This window comes from Puntigrus tetrazona, chromosome 2 (genome assembly GCF_018831695.1).
Source record: "Puntigrus tetrazona isolate hp1 chromosome 2, ASM1883169v1, whole genome shotgun sequence".
In the NCBI taxonomy this organism is placed as follows: domain Eukaryota; kingdom Metazoa; phylum Chordata; class Actinopteri; order Cypriniformes; family Cyprinidae; genus Puntigrus; species Puntigrus tetrazona.
The window spans coordinates 1,617,082-1,632,315 of NC_056700.1; the positions used below are offsets into that span (position 1 = coordinate 1,617,082).

A 15,234-nucleotide genomic window follows, 5' to 3' on the forward strand; every position below is an offset into this window, starting at 1 on the left:
AAGTGAACAGAAGTATATTACTGTACAGATGAAAGGAAAAAGTGTATATTTAATCAAAATAAGAACAAAATAACATCAATTTCATTTTTAGATACATAATATTTCATATTTATATAGGTCAGCGTTTATGATTTTTATTTAAGCACATTGCTGTTACATTTAGCATGGGTTTCCCCCTACACGTCTGGGAAATGCTGAATGCTGAATGCTTTAGTCACGGTGTTCCATCAGCGTGCTGTGGATCTCCAGGAACGGGGGTCTTTCTTTGGCATTTCTCTTCCAGCAGCTGAGCATGAGGCTGTACACCGAATCAGAACAGCAGTGCGGCTTCAGCAGATAGACCTGAGGGGTTCAAAACACGGCTCAGCACTGACACCCTTAGCTTTCTCTAAGTTATTACATGGATTTTTTTCCCCCTGACTCATCTTGCAGTGCCAGCTATTCTTAGGCACAAGGGGGGGAAAAAGCATAAATATATGTCAGTTCAAAAAAAAAAATACTGCGGGAATACTGTTTTTAAATTTAAATGTACAAAATGTAATATTTTTTTAAATAAATATTTATATCTTATAATATTTATATTTTAAAAATAGTTATATCTAATACTAAAAGTAATAGAACAATAATAAAAATAAAAATAAATAAATAATGCGATTTGTTTTGTGCTGGCAAACTTTCAATTGAGTTTAATCGCATCCAGTATAAAAATTTGGTGTGTATATACTGTGTATGTTTAATATGTATATGTAAATGCACATGCATATATATATATATATATATATATATATATATATATATATATATATATATATATATATATATATATATATATATATATATACATGATATTATTTATATAAATATAATACATGTAAATATTTTCTAAATATATCCTACATGAGTGCGTCATAATATATACACATAATAAATATAAACAGTGCACAGGCATACATAAACAAAAACTAATTTTATTTTTATTTCATTCCAGTTCCACTTTTATTTTAATGTACTCCCCAGATTCCCTTCAAAAATGACCAACAACAGGACAGCACAGATATTTCAAAAGACAAGATTATTATTTTTCCCCAAATGAAGAATTATTTTGCTCCACTTAATTTTTATTTACATAACATTTCACATTTATGTAGGTCAACAAATGTTACTTTTTTAAGAGACAATATACAATTAACACTATTACTTCTAACCACCATGTTTATGTGCTGGATTTAGACTTTTTATTGAATTATTTAACAATATTATTAATTATTTAATTATCATCTGTAGTCTCCGGCAGGTTTACATAAGTACATAAACCACTAAAACCTTTAAATTATCATGTGCTTAAACTAGTTATTTACAGTATATTTAGTGCATAAATTAACGCTAAAATCTAGGGTAAAATGACATATTGAAGCATTAAAAAAAGAATACTATTATTCAATAAGTAAATTAAATATGATATGAATGCTGCGATTTGTTATTATTCTGGAGGTCTCTGGAGATTTCCTAGATCTTTGACATAAAAAATGATTTACAGATGCTTGCAGACTTGGGTTGTCAGAGATGAAGGTTATAATTGTCGCATGCTCAAGTCTCACCTGTTTGTTTTGGTCTCTAAAGAACTCTCCCGTGTTTTCGATCACCTGTTCGTCTGTGAACTGGGCGTACGGTTGCTCTTTACACAGGGTCAGAATCTCCCACAGGGTCACCCCGAATGCCCACACATCACTGGCCATAGTGAACTTGCCCTGTACAAACACAGATGGACGAACTGAGCAGCATGTGAGTTTGTGGCCCCACAAATTTTGACTCCTTAAAGACTTACCAGTAGGATGCTTTCCCAGGACATCCAGCGGATGGGGAGAACTGCTCTTCCCTGTATGCGGTAGTAATCTCCACGGTACAGGTTGCGGCTCATGCCGAAGTCAGCGATCTTAATGGTGTTATTTGTGCCCACTAAACAGTTGCGTGTAGCGAGATCGCGGTGAACAAAATTCAGGGAGGACAGATACTTCATTCCCGAGGAAATCTGGGAGGCCATGTGAATCAGTACTCTGTAGCTGCAGAGAAAAAAAAAAGGCATTTATAATATTTTATCCTGCAGTTTGGTCTGTTCATCAAACAGAGATTTAATATAGCTTTAGTTAAACAAATTAAACCTGTTTTATGCAGTCCGTGTAACATTTCCCATAGAAAAGAGTGCTGATTTTTCAGAAAGCATTCTAGCTAGTTTACTGTGTTTTTTATTCTTAATAGAAAAGATTGTTATTATTATTATTATTATTATTATTATTACTATTATTATAAAGATTATGCATATGATGTAAGACATCACACTTAAATAGGAAAATGGATAAATAAAAAATAGAGCACACTATATTGCAGGGCTGGTAATTAATGGGGGCTTGGGCAAAAAATGAGAACAAAAGGCTGCATGAATTCAAGATAGAGGGGCAAAAATTGTCCCTACACAATTAAACAATCGATTATAGATGTTGTGTTAAAAAATAACCGTAAAAGTGAATAATTTTTGTTGTTTTTCTATCGTTGAGCCTTATTACCAATCACAAGCATTTCTGTTGATTTTAGGAACATGCTGGCCAATCAGAGAAGACTGGATTAGTCAGCGCTGAAAACTCTAAAGAACCGTTTCCCCAGAACGCAGGCACAAAACATAAAGTATGTCATAAAGTATTCAGATTGAAGTAACTGCTTAAATTTGAAAATCAGTTCTCTGAAAATCAGTTCCAGTTTATTTCTGACCATGCTATATCGTATGATGAATATAAAGGAATTTATTTATTATTGCTAAGTAAGTGTTTATTTTGACTGGTAGAGTAGGCTGATCTATTTTTTATAGATAGAAACAAATGTGCTTCAGCCAGAAAGACACTGTATAAAAGACGCTGCAGAAAACAGAAAACTGTTGCCGGAGATGGGCTTATTGAAAACGTAAAGTCATTCTCTGCCGGCAGTAGTAATGGCTGAAATCAAATCAGCTCCGCTCATGAACCCTACTTTATCAGATAAAAATGAAAATATCTTTTCCGTAGACAGCTGGTTCTTTTCAGAGATACATTCATATAAACATCCGGGCCGCATTTTGATTTTGAGACGTGCTCGTGTTTATTCAAACAAGTCAAACGCCACAAATAAATCGATGTATAGGAAATAACGAAAATCATATTGTTATTAAAAATCACACACAATAATTTTATTGCGACATCGAATTATTGTCCAGCCCTAGCTTGAAGTTTTAAAAAGAGTTTTATAGAGTAAGTAACATTTTGGCTTGTGTCTAAAGAAAATACATATTTAATGTTTGAATCAAAGGATCTATGTAATTTGTACCAAATTTTTTTTGTTGTTGCTGTTTTCTTCGTTGTGATGTACCTGATGGTAGCCGATTCGCCGCCGAAACTCCATCGTCCTGCATCTCACGGCGGGACAGGAACTGATTGAGGTCTCCGTTCTCCATGTACTCCGTGATCATGCACAGCGGATCGCTCTCAACGCACACCGCCAACAGGCGAATGATGTTCGGGTCTCTTAACCGTGAGATGATCCTGATCTCTTTCAAGAAGTCGTTCCTGAAAATGTAGATTTCCTTGAGGAAAATGTAAATTGTCCTAAAATGGCTGGACAGCATCTGTAAAAGCAAAAAGCAGTGCTTCTTCTCAGCAACAACAGGCACGTAACATCGATTGCGGGACACCTGGACCTGTGCGTTACCTCGCGTTTTTGTTCGCGTCCTCTCTCAGGGTCTTGACCGCCACGAGCATCGGCTCATCGCTGATGTGGCCGCGAGGGTCCTTCGCGAACTCCTGCATCCCCTCGGCTTCGCACAGATGAACCTGCAGCAGGAGTCAACACGTAAAACAAAACAAGAGTGCAAGAGCAACCTTTTTTTTGGGCGAAGTTCACTGACTTCTCCAAACTGTCCTTCTCCAAGTTTCTCTTTGAAAGTCAGTCTCTCTCTGGGAAACTCCTCCAGAGCTCCGTCTCGTCCTGGAGATAAGGGCATGTTGACCACCGTGACGCGGTAACTGTGGGCCCCGGCGGCTTCCTGCTGGTTCACGATGTCTGCCTCCGCGTAGTGTGGGGCCTCATCGGGGTGGGCCGATGGGGGTTCGGAAGGGACATCGATCATTGCTGTAACACAACCATGTCAACATAGATATCTAATGTTGTTAAGGCAATAGTTCACCCGAAACTAAAACTTCTCCAGTCTTCAGTATCGCATTTTAATTTGATGATTTGGTGGTCGATGAACATATATGGAACATATGGAAAGCAGCCCTACCGAGGTTTTCCGTAGCCTGGAATTCTGGTAGTCTCCGTAAAAGCTGCGATGGCTCCTGATAGTCGGATCCCATGGGGAAAATTCGCTCGTATGTGGAACTGGATTCAACGTCGCTGGACAGAGAGGAGTGACGGCGGGTGAAGGCCTCTCTCTGAACAGACAGACGCGCGGTCAGCTCATCATCCAGCATTCGGCGTGAGGCCTTCAACAAAATGGGATACGTACATGCTACGTTCATGATCACAAAATAACAGCAGGGCTATTATAGTTAACTAAAACTACAACCATTAAAAAAAATCCTACCTGTTTACCTAAATAAAGGAAAAATAGATAATCCATATATATATATATATATATATATATATATATATATATATATATATATATATATATATATATATATATATATATATATATTTTAATATTTTACGTTATCATGTTTTTATGTTTTTATTGTGTTTTAGTAACCCAGCACAATAAAATTTTAATGCACAATAACAATCACGATTTTAGAAAACTGAGTTTTTGCAAATAAACACATACAAAATAAAAAAATATATATATTTATATATATATATATATATATATATATATATATATATATATAGTGATGAACTATGATATAAATATTTAAAAAAAAAACATTACAATGACAAAAACAAAAAGGTAGTAAACCTTTAACTAAAATTCAAAAGAAAATATCTAAGAATACAGATACTATACTATATTAAAAATAACATTCAATATGGCTGTTAATTCACACAGCCTTCTATTGCACAAAATTCCCAGTAGCCACTTAATGCTCAGGAAAAGTAAAGCAGGCTTCAAACTTGCAGATAATAATCTTACCTTCTCAATCATCTTCTGCCAGACCTGTCGCCAAAGTATGATTATTATGATGGCCAACAGAATGACTATAATGGCCACCAAACAGCCTATTAGGATCCTTGTGTTGCTGTCATCAATTTTGTGGGTAGGATCATCACCTGCAGAAGGTTCAGAGTGGGAAAAAAGAAGATTTCACCCATTCACATACAGTTAATATATTCATACCCCATTATTATAATTTTTTTTAATTCAAATAACTTAGAATAACTCTAAATGCCATACCGAACTATTAATGCAAAATATATTTTATGTGTGAAACAGTGAAATTCATAAAGCCACTGCATGAAGTAATGAACAACAGGTGGCACTGTTGACTGCAAATTTATATTGTAAAATCATATAACACTGTGTGAGAGCAGATAATTATTCACAAAGAATTATGTATCGCATCTAAAATAAATACAACGATCACCTGAATGAATCCCTGGAGTCTGATTACGTTTACGAGGAACAAGAGAGGTGTTGTACACCGCGGTATCTGAAAGGTGAATTTGGGTGAAAGGCATTTTGAACCGCAGAGGTAAGGTATTTATAGTAGGCTATTAATATGCTAAAATGAACCATGAAAAAGTGAACAGATAAGAAAAGGAGTGAGAGGTATGAAAAGAAATAAGCTGTGTGATTAAACCACTATTACCTGACTGGAAAGCAATTTCACTGAACATCATCCAGATGTCACTGAATGCAAAACGGCACTTAATTGAGCTGGCCATGCGGTTGCCAAGGGCAACGGTGACAAACCGAGCGCTTGGACTGATGTTGTCTGCTTTTGGCTTGAAAAGGACAGGATTGGGCTCCCAGTCAGAATCCGAACGGAAGTAACAAACGGCCTGTCGGAACATTTTTACACCCCATGTGTACATGTTGTTACAGTGGACCTATTGAAACAGAATATAAGTTAATATTATTTAGTATCTAAAAGTGCATATTCAATACTATTAAGCATACTCCTTTTTCACCAGACACATGATGTACTTCAAACAAACCTTCATTGATGTGAAATTTCTGACGCGGTCAAACTCAAATGTCATCTCCACCGAGCCAGCAGGGAAACTAGCATTGGTCCAGCCCACATAGTCATAGCCAGGCCAGACCCCGTACACCTGGCTTTTGGTGAAGTCATCTAAACCCCAGCTTCCATCAGTGAGCTGTCCAAGGCCTTCTGTCATGCTGGAAGGAAACCTTGCCGTTTCATTTAAGTGAAGGAGGAGGTGATAGTTCATTTAGTGTTTGGTGCGTGATGCTTTACCTGTAACTAATGGCTCCGTCATACACAGTGTCATTTAAGTTGATTTGTTGGCCTCTGAAAGACATCTGCTGGCCAGCCGGGGCACTGTAGGACACAAGACCATCTGCAGCAACGATGAGAGGTAAAGTCACCCAAAAACGATAGAAACATGATAGCTTTCAAACCAAAAAAAGGACGTTAAGCGTCAAAAAATTTGCTAATTATCATTATCATTACATATAAGGAAGTATCCGTGGGAAATACAGATACAGATAAAGAATAAATAATCAAATGTTTACATTTCTGGAAGAAAAAGGTAAATGAAATGCATAAGGCTTGGTAAACCATTCGGTGGCTAAAGTGTCGTTTTCTACACGGTTATGTCAATGAAAAAAGATTTTCCTGCATCGTTGCAATTAGACGTTTTAGGTCAATCTTTCACTCATTTGAGGTTGTTTAATGCTAAAGTCTGCATTTAAGTACTTGAATAAAGTACGTTTCGTAGTTTACCGAGCCATTCACAGCCGTAGAGCTCCACCCTCATACACACAGTCATAGAGGGGTCCGTCACAGGCATGAAACGCACAAAACGAGCTATAATGGGAGGCTCCAGGTCCTTCAGCACAACGTCATAGGCGTTACTGTTCCCTTCAATGATCTAAACAAGGATGAGAACACGTAAACCTAGAGGCTTAAAAGAAAATTTCCACCAAAAATGAAAGTTTTGTCATCATTTGCTCAACCTCATGTCATTCAAAACCAATAGAGGCCCTGAATGGGGACGAATGTGTTAACAGGTATTGCGTGGCCACAAGAAACTATTCTCTCTCAACTCTCGCAAAGGGACTGAAACGTTTTCTTCCAACTCCTTGTTATTTATACTACTTTTGTGGATTAATGCAAAATTTCTTGGGGGAATGCAAAACCACTGACATATATTTTGTCCTCCAAACTCATTTTGTCTTCCCCACGGGGGCCTGATATAAAAGATGAGATTGTGAAGAACGCTGGGGTCCCAGTGACACTGAGCCTCATTGACTTCAACTAAAACATTTTGGAGATGACAATCAAAAATCAAAACTAATCAACCAATCAGAACAAAAATGCTTTTCTAGCTTAGATTTTGTGTGGTTTTCAGACAAAATATCAAAACACTTGCTAGACAACTAAACATTAGTCTTGTTTTCAGAAAAACTAGCTAAAAGTAAGTATTCTGCCAATGTATATATATATATATATATATATATATATATATATATATATATATATATATATATATATATATATTCTGCCAATGGGGTAAGCAAAATAGGATTGATTTCTGTTTGAAATAATTATTTTTTTTTCAAAAGCTCAATTAATTTAGATTTTTTTAATACTGAAAAAAATACAATCAAAATAGATATTTTTGCTGGTAACAAGACAAAAAAAAAATCCAAGCTAGAAAAGCATTTTTTTGCATTTTTGCAGTGCAACTTTGGCATCATCTCACCTGTCGACCTTGCCTGTCACGCCAGGAGACCCAGCGTGTGCCGTCCCGGCTGTATTTAACCTTGTATCGCTGGGCGAACTCGTTGCCCACTCCATCTGCGTGCCGTCCCTGCGTGCCAACAAGAGTGACAAAATGAAGGGTGCGAAGGTCAATCTGCAGAAAGACCTTTAGATTGTCTGGTTCAGCCATGACATCTGGACACCAGGCTCCGTCTCCATCATCAAAATCCAATCTAAAAAAAGAGAGGGGTACAGTGGAGAAAATAAGTTCAGTTATTAGTGTTTCTGATCAACTGTTTGATCAGTGTGTTGGATGTACCTGCCATATCGAGCTGCGGTGGACTCCGACCACTGGCTGGAAGCTGAAATATCTTCATCCTGAATTTGGCCTCCAGTCATCCCCAGTGGGTACCTACACACAGCTAAAGAAATATAGGAAGGTTATACAACTCATATTGACAGCACAGACATTGACACAAAGCGAGTGTGTCCATTATCTGTTAAATAGTCTAAGAATTGTAAGGATTATGGATATGGATGTTATCTGTTTGGTATTTAACAAATGGAGCTTTTTGCAGCTCAGATCGATTCATTTTTCAAAAATACATAAAAAAGTAAATTCATATAATGACTTAAATTAACGTAAATAATTAATATTTTAATTGCTGAATTAAAATGTGGGGCATAAAAGAAAGGATTTTACAGGCTGATACAACAATCCTTACATCACAATTAAAAATTAAACAATAATAAATAAAAAAAAAAACATGTTAAAAAAGACCTTAAGAAGCCTAGTGTAATATTTTAGTAAGCACAAAAACTAGTGGTATTTATTTATGTACATAATTTAAAAGAAATTAATACTTTTACTCATCGGGAATGCATTAAACTACCCAAATGTCACAACAAAAAATCCAAAAAAAGTATTAAGCAGCATTGATAATAAGAATATTAATATTTAGAAATGTTTTTTAAGCAGCAATCAGCATCATAGAATGACACTCAAGAGTGTTGATGCTGAAAATTCAGCTTTAGGAATACATTTTAGAAAATCAAAAAAAAATTTATTGTAATAATATTTCACACCAATTTACTGTATTTTAAGTCAATTCAGCCTCAGTGAGCATAAGAGACATTCGCAGACATTCGCAGAGCAAAACAGGATCGTCCTTGAAGGTGAAATGATCGTATATTCTTGATTTCTAGGTTTTTTTGGACTGAACCGATAATCTGTGTTTCCTAGAACTCCAGAAACTGAAACAGCAGCAGACTACGAGTCACTACACAGTAGGTGGCATTGTGCTGCAGGAGCACCACTCCGTATTTCTGCTCCAGGGAGGTTGTGTGAATAGGTGGAATCCACACCCCATAAGCAAACACCCAAAATACCACTCGACCCCATCCGTGAGGCCTCAGCAGAAAACAGAGAGACTTTTATGTTCATTCCAGGACATGTTCACCAGGAGCCGAAGGACATTCTCACTTCGTGAAAGTTATTTCTCTTTAAAAAGTGGGTAGAAAAACAGTTGCTGCAAAGTTGATGAATGATCCACCATTCATTCATATTTGTCACACATTTACCAGAACGTCTCCTAACGTTAATGCGTGATTCCTGTTTCTTTGGGTTCTTTAGGAGCCGATTCCTAACATTATAAAATTTTTATCTTTAGAGTCTAAAAAGACAGCATAAACTATTAATTACAGAATGTTACAGAAAGACAAAAGAGACATTTTCTCACCATTTTGTAACTTTACAGCAGTGTAAGGATAAATAGACTCCACTGTTCGAATTGAAAAAGTCAGTCACCCAGTGAATAAACACTTCCCATCTCTCTAAATTTGATTTGTTAGCCTTGGCAGATGAAACAGACACTGGACCCCCAGCATAGTTTTCTCTCTGACGCTGCCTAGTGTCAATGACATGCCTGTTTTCAGCTGTGCGCTCAAGTGGTCATTTTAACAGTAAAAGACTGTAAAAATGGCATACTAATATGTTCACTTGTTATTGATGATTTACCTTAGTGTATGCAGTAAAAATGATAAAAGGTTTAATGGGACACTTCGTGTTATTATACTGTTAAAATGACAGTATTAAATTGAAATATGATTTTTGTTAGCTGCACTTTTTTGTCATCTGTTATGTACATCGGCCAATCGAGGCGTTATGTTACATTTTACGCTGTAGTTTAATACTTATTGCATTTATTGTCGTGAGTCACACCATAAAAAACCCTGTAAAATTTATGGTGAAAAACTGGCAGCTGTGGTTGCTGGAATTCTGCCGTGAAAAAAAATGTTTTGGGTTTTAAGTTAAATTTACAGTAAAATGCTGTAATTTCATTAACTGATATAATTGTCAATATACCAACCTATTAAAGTACTGAAATGTGTTTAGTACTTTTGAAATACACTGCAGGTGCTTATGGGAAAGTCACATGACGAACCAAAGCCCATCACAAGCAGTTTTTAAATATGTACATATACAGAAGGGGCTCAGTATCGTTCACACAAACACTAATCACCATCACGGTGAGGCTCTTTCAACTCAAATATGCAATAAACATTCATTTAACGACATTACATGTAACATACAACCCTAATATAGATAACAGATAAGAAAAACTAAGAAGGAAGGAACATAGTGATTTTAAAGAAAAAACCTACTACAGCAAAGTTATGACAACCACAGTTTTTTGCTTGTTTGTTTAACAAGATCTCATAATCAGATCCTTGTAATTTCTATAAGTAACTGTCTTTATTTATTTGTTGTGTATTAAGGAATTGTATGGAACTGATGAAGAGTTGAACCCAAGTCACACTTGGCTCTTCCAGCTTTTAACTATATTTTTTTTAACTATATATTTTTTCATTTTTCCTTGTATCAATTTGTAAGGCACACATTGACCTGAGGCCAACTGCAGTGAACCAACTACTCATAAAGGCTATATGCTATATATATATATATATATATATATATATATATATATATATATATATATATATATATATATATATATAATTTGCACTTTATAGTATAATAATGAAGTAAAAGCTGTTTCTTATTTAATTTGTGAATTATATTAATTATGCTTTCTTCCTCTCACCTGGGTTGACCTGTGTCTTCACAACTCCAACCAGGAGAAGGACAATGAGACATTGTCTCGTTCGGAACATTATTATTTCACGAATGATTAATTCCTGTAAATAAAAACATCAAAGTAGTTTAACAAGTGATCTGTAAAATTACATATTTTCTTCTCGTACAGAATTAAATCACATTCAATATCAAAACAACACAAATTGAGAACTAGGAATATTTAGTCAATATTGGACAAATATGAATTTAAATCATTTTAATGTTTATTATGATTATTAAAAGTGACGATAACAAAGATTGTAATTTAATGATATCATGCACACAATGATATTGCGCGACACTAAACTTTATTTGCATTACAACGGACACATTCATAATGCTTCAAAGAAAAAAGAGGGTGAAAAAAGCTTGAACCCAAAAGACGAGGAACAAAGTGGCTCTTGTAGGTGCATTTGCCCTCAGGTCAGTAAGTTTTCTCTGTATACAATGTCCACTATGTGACTGGTGTTTATTTATATTGCATATGGCTCCAGTCAACTGCCTGTGGGAGAGCAGTACTGTATGTACAGTTACCAAGAGAATCCCACTCTAATAAAGTCATGAACAACACGCGATCAGCTTTTTGTTTCCGGTACAAGCAGCTATACGTTTTACGAAAAACAGAATTTAAAAGTACAACTGATTTAAAAGTTTACATTTACCTACGAACATTAACAGAAACATATTATGCAAATCTTGGATAAAATTGGATAGAATTATTGGTATTATAGAAACAGAATTTCAAGCATAGACTCAGCATAGAATCGTTCATGACTGATTTGTTGGGCTTACGCAACAAACCCTCAATCGCGTCTAAAGAGCCAACTGAAACATCCTACAAAACACAAGCGACGCTTACCTCTCGCTTCAGTCATAAACTCAAAGATTGCTGCCTTTAAAGTATTAACCTCTGAGCAAAACACTATCCTCCTCGTCTTCACGGTCCATCCTGAGGGAAAATGAGAGGCTGGGGCAAGTGACCCTCTTACAGAAGCAGAAATAAACAGAGAAGAAAAAAAAAAAAAAAGATACAGTCAGCGCCGTTCTGGGGAAAGTCCAAATAGCCCAGATTTCAACCTGAGAAACAGAAGGTTTTAATTATACAGTGCAGGATCCTTTCACTCAATAGTTCACTGTTTTTCACAGTAAAACTAAAATATATCTACACACATAATAATACGTAATGTGTGTGTGTGTATTGTATGCAATATATACTGACAATTAAATATTAGCTCTATAAATTAGACCTACAAAATAATTATTCCCAAACAAAAACCTGTTTCACGTGCATCGAAAATGAATAATCTGTCCTACATCCAAGGCAATTAGCATGTGCACAGGTATTATTTAACCATAGTTTAATCATGGTATTAGTGGTTAATACAAACGCTAATCAATACGCCAAAAGAACACCCTTACTACTTTTACTAAAATAAACCATGGGTTTTTTCATAAGGGCTGTTTGACAGTTTAACCCCCGAGCCTATTTCAACTGAGTTATAATGAAAGCTAATTGCATTACTGTATTACTGTAAAAGTCTTACTGTATAATGATAGAGAGAGAGAGATGGACTGAACGGATGAGATTACCTGCATCTGATACGGCATTCATTCTTCAGCTGAGCTCAGTGTCATATTCACAATAAATCATTAGTTGATAATGAAATCTTTGTAGTGCCATTCTTTACCGTTTCCTCTGATAAAGGCGATTTCCAATGACAGTGCTGCTTAGTGCATTTGCCTCCCTATTTGTAACTCTGTTTTAGTCTCTTTCAATATAAAGGTCTTTACTGCTGGCTTGCTCATAAAAACCACAACAAAAACATCAACAACAACGAAAAAACAAGCATTCATTCATGGCTTGAAATGGTGGAAAATTTTAACTATTACGAACACACGTTTTTAACTACTATTAAATAGTTTTATTACATATAAAATTCTTATATTATAAACAACAACAGTAAATGAGGAGGTAACATTTCTTGGCAAAAGTCAGTGCTCTGATATAAAGTTATGCAAAATTTTACTTTAAACTTGGGCCTCTTCAAAAGATACCTTGCTCTGGAACAAATAATAGATTAATGAGACTAAAGAATGTCCCATTAGATGTAGGCTACCCGGAATAAAATTATACAGACATCAGAGCCAGCAGCAAACTGCAGAAGAACTGGCCGAGGTAAGCCCTGGAGCTCACATCTCCAAAAACATTGAAACAATTCTTCAAGTAGACATCTTTATTAACAAACCACACATTTTAAGCCTAAGCAACTACAACCCCGAATTCCAGAAATGTTGAGATGTTTTTCAAATTCGAATGAAATGAAAACTTAAAGAATTTTAAACCTCATGAGGTTTTTATTATTCACAATACCCCATAGATAACATTACAAACGTTTAAACTGAGAAATGTAATTTTTCACAAAATGAGCTAACTTCAAATTTGATGCCTGCTACAGGTCTCAAAATACTTGGGACGGGGACGTGTTTACCATGGTGTAGCATCTCCTCTTCTTTTTAAAACAGTTTGAAGACGTCTGGGATTTAGGAGTTTTGGTGTTGGAATTTGGTCCCATTCTTGCCTTGTATACAAAAAAACTTGATGATATAACAGAAACTATTCACTCTCTTTTTTCTAGTACTTTAGATACAGTTGCTCCTTTATGCTTAAGAAAGATGAAAGAAAATAATCTGACTCCGTGGTATAATGAAAACACACGCACCCTAAAGAGAGCAGCCCGGAAAATGGAGCACAGGTAAAAACAAACAAGTATGTCGTATTGCCTGGCGGGAGAGTGTCCTATCATACAGAAAAGCATTAAAAATTGCTAGATCTGATTATTTTTCATCTCTTTTAGAAGAAAACAATCACAACCCTGGTATTTATTCAATACAGTGACTAAAATAATGACAAATAAAGTGTCAAAAGGTGTTATCAAAAGTACAGCATTAATGATTTCATGAACTACTTTTCTTCCAAGATTGATACCATCAGAGATAAAATTGTAACTATGCAGCCGTCAACTATAGATCCCCTGAGGAAAAATTACACTCTTTCTCTATTATAGAAGAGGAAGAATTGTAACTTGTTAAATCATCTAAACCAGCAACATGTACGTTAGACCCTATTCCATCTAAAGTATTAAAAGATTTTCTCCCAGAAGTCAAAGATCCCATTTTGACCATTATTAATTCATCATTGTCATAAGGATGTTCCCAAAACCTTCAAACTGGCTGTAGTTCAAACATCCCAAAGACCAATCTGTAATCTTTTCTGTCAAAGATGCTAGAAAAGGGTAGTATCTTCATAGCTGTATTCATTTTTAGAGAAAATGGTGTCTGCGAGGATCTCCAATCAGGATTTAGACCGTACCATAGTACTGAGACTGCTCTCATTAGAGTTACTAATGACCTGCTTCTATCATCTGATCGTGGTTTTATCTCGTTATTAGTGCTATTAGATCTTAGCGCAGCATTCGATACTATCGATCACAACATTCTCTTGAAGACAATAGAAAACTATGTTGGCATTAGTGAAAGCGCCTTAGCATGGTTCAAATCATATCTATCTGACCCTCTATCAGGTTGTAGCACTAAATGAGGAGGTATCATATCACTGCTAAGCTGATGATACTCAGCTGTATATTTCATCGACGCTTGGTTATACACACCAAATTGACCATCTAACAAAATGGAGGGGAGCATATGTTCATCTAAAACCTTTTTACCTTTCATCATTCATTCTGCTCATAACGTATGCAGTTATGCACCCACATGCCATCAGATTTGCTGGCTTTTGAACTGAACGCTGAAAAGGTCCATCTCCTCTTTATCCCGGAGGACACGGTGTCCGTGATTTTTTTAACAGGAATGTCAAATTTGGACTCGTTTGACCGTAGAACACTTTGAAACATTGACCAGATCCTGACGTCAGTTAACTAGATGCTTTAGCACCTAAATAAAAAACAACAAAAAAAAAAACATCTCAACATTTCTGGAATTCAGGATGTATGTTCTCACCAAAAAAAAAAAAATTAAAACAAAATTCACTGGATTTGTGCACCCACCATGGAGTGAGTGATACGAAAGAAAACAGGGTTCTTTCAGCACTCGAATGTTGCACCTATGGAAAAGGCCAATCAGATTCCAGAACCAGAAAGAACTGATAGATAGATCTAAAAGACAACAATA

The 15,234-nt window shown here is 35.7% G+C and overlaps 1 protein-coding gene across 1 annotated transcript; it reads right to left on the minus strand.

The window, feature by feature from the left end:
- Window positions 1–153: 153 nt before the first annotated feature.
- ddr2b (discoidin domain receptor tyrosine kinase 2b) lies at window positions 154–11,097 on the minus strand. The gene is made up of 16 exons (XM_043219283.1): window positions 11,015–11,097; window positions 8,230–8,332; window positions 7,912–8,143; window positions 6,930–7,077; window positions 6,441–6,543; window positions 6,178–6,361; window positions 5,829–6,069; window positions 5,614–5,669; window positions 5,153–5,305; window positions 4,304–4,505; window positions 3,929–4,152; window positions 3,733–3,854; window positions 3,402–3,590; window positions 1,826–2,063; window positions 1,599–1,748; window positions 154–342 (listed from the first exon to the last, which is right to left on the minus strand). Exons 1-16 carry the CDS (start codon window positions 11,082–11,084, stop codon window positions 211–213), a joined length of 2,547 nt encoding a protein of 848 aa, XP_043075218.1. The 5' UTR covers window positions 11,085–11,097; the 3' UTR covers window positions 154–210.
- Between the last annotated feature and the right edge of the window lie 4,137 nt (window positions 11,098–15,234).

Bases quoted from the DNA above. Each gene is read 5' to 3' on its own strand.
- ddr2b (XM_043219283.1), bottom strand. From the start codon at position 11,084: ATGTTCCGAACGAGACAATGTCTCATTGTCCTTCTCCTGGTTGGAGTT. The intron at 8,333-11,014 runs GTGAGAGGAAGA...ATATTTCTTTAG, and splicing joins GAAGACACAGGTCAACCCAG to CTGTGTGTAGGTACCCACTG. The intron at 1,749-1,825 runs GTAAGTCTTTAA...GTGTTTGTACAG, and splicing joins CCTGGGAAAGCATCCTACTG to GGCAAGTTCACTATGGCCAG.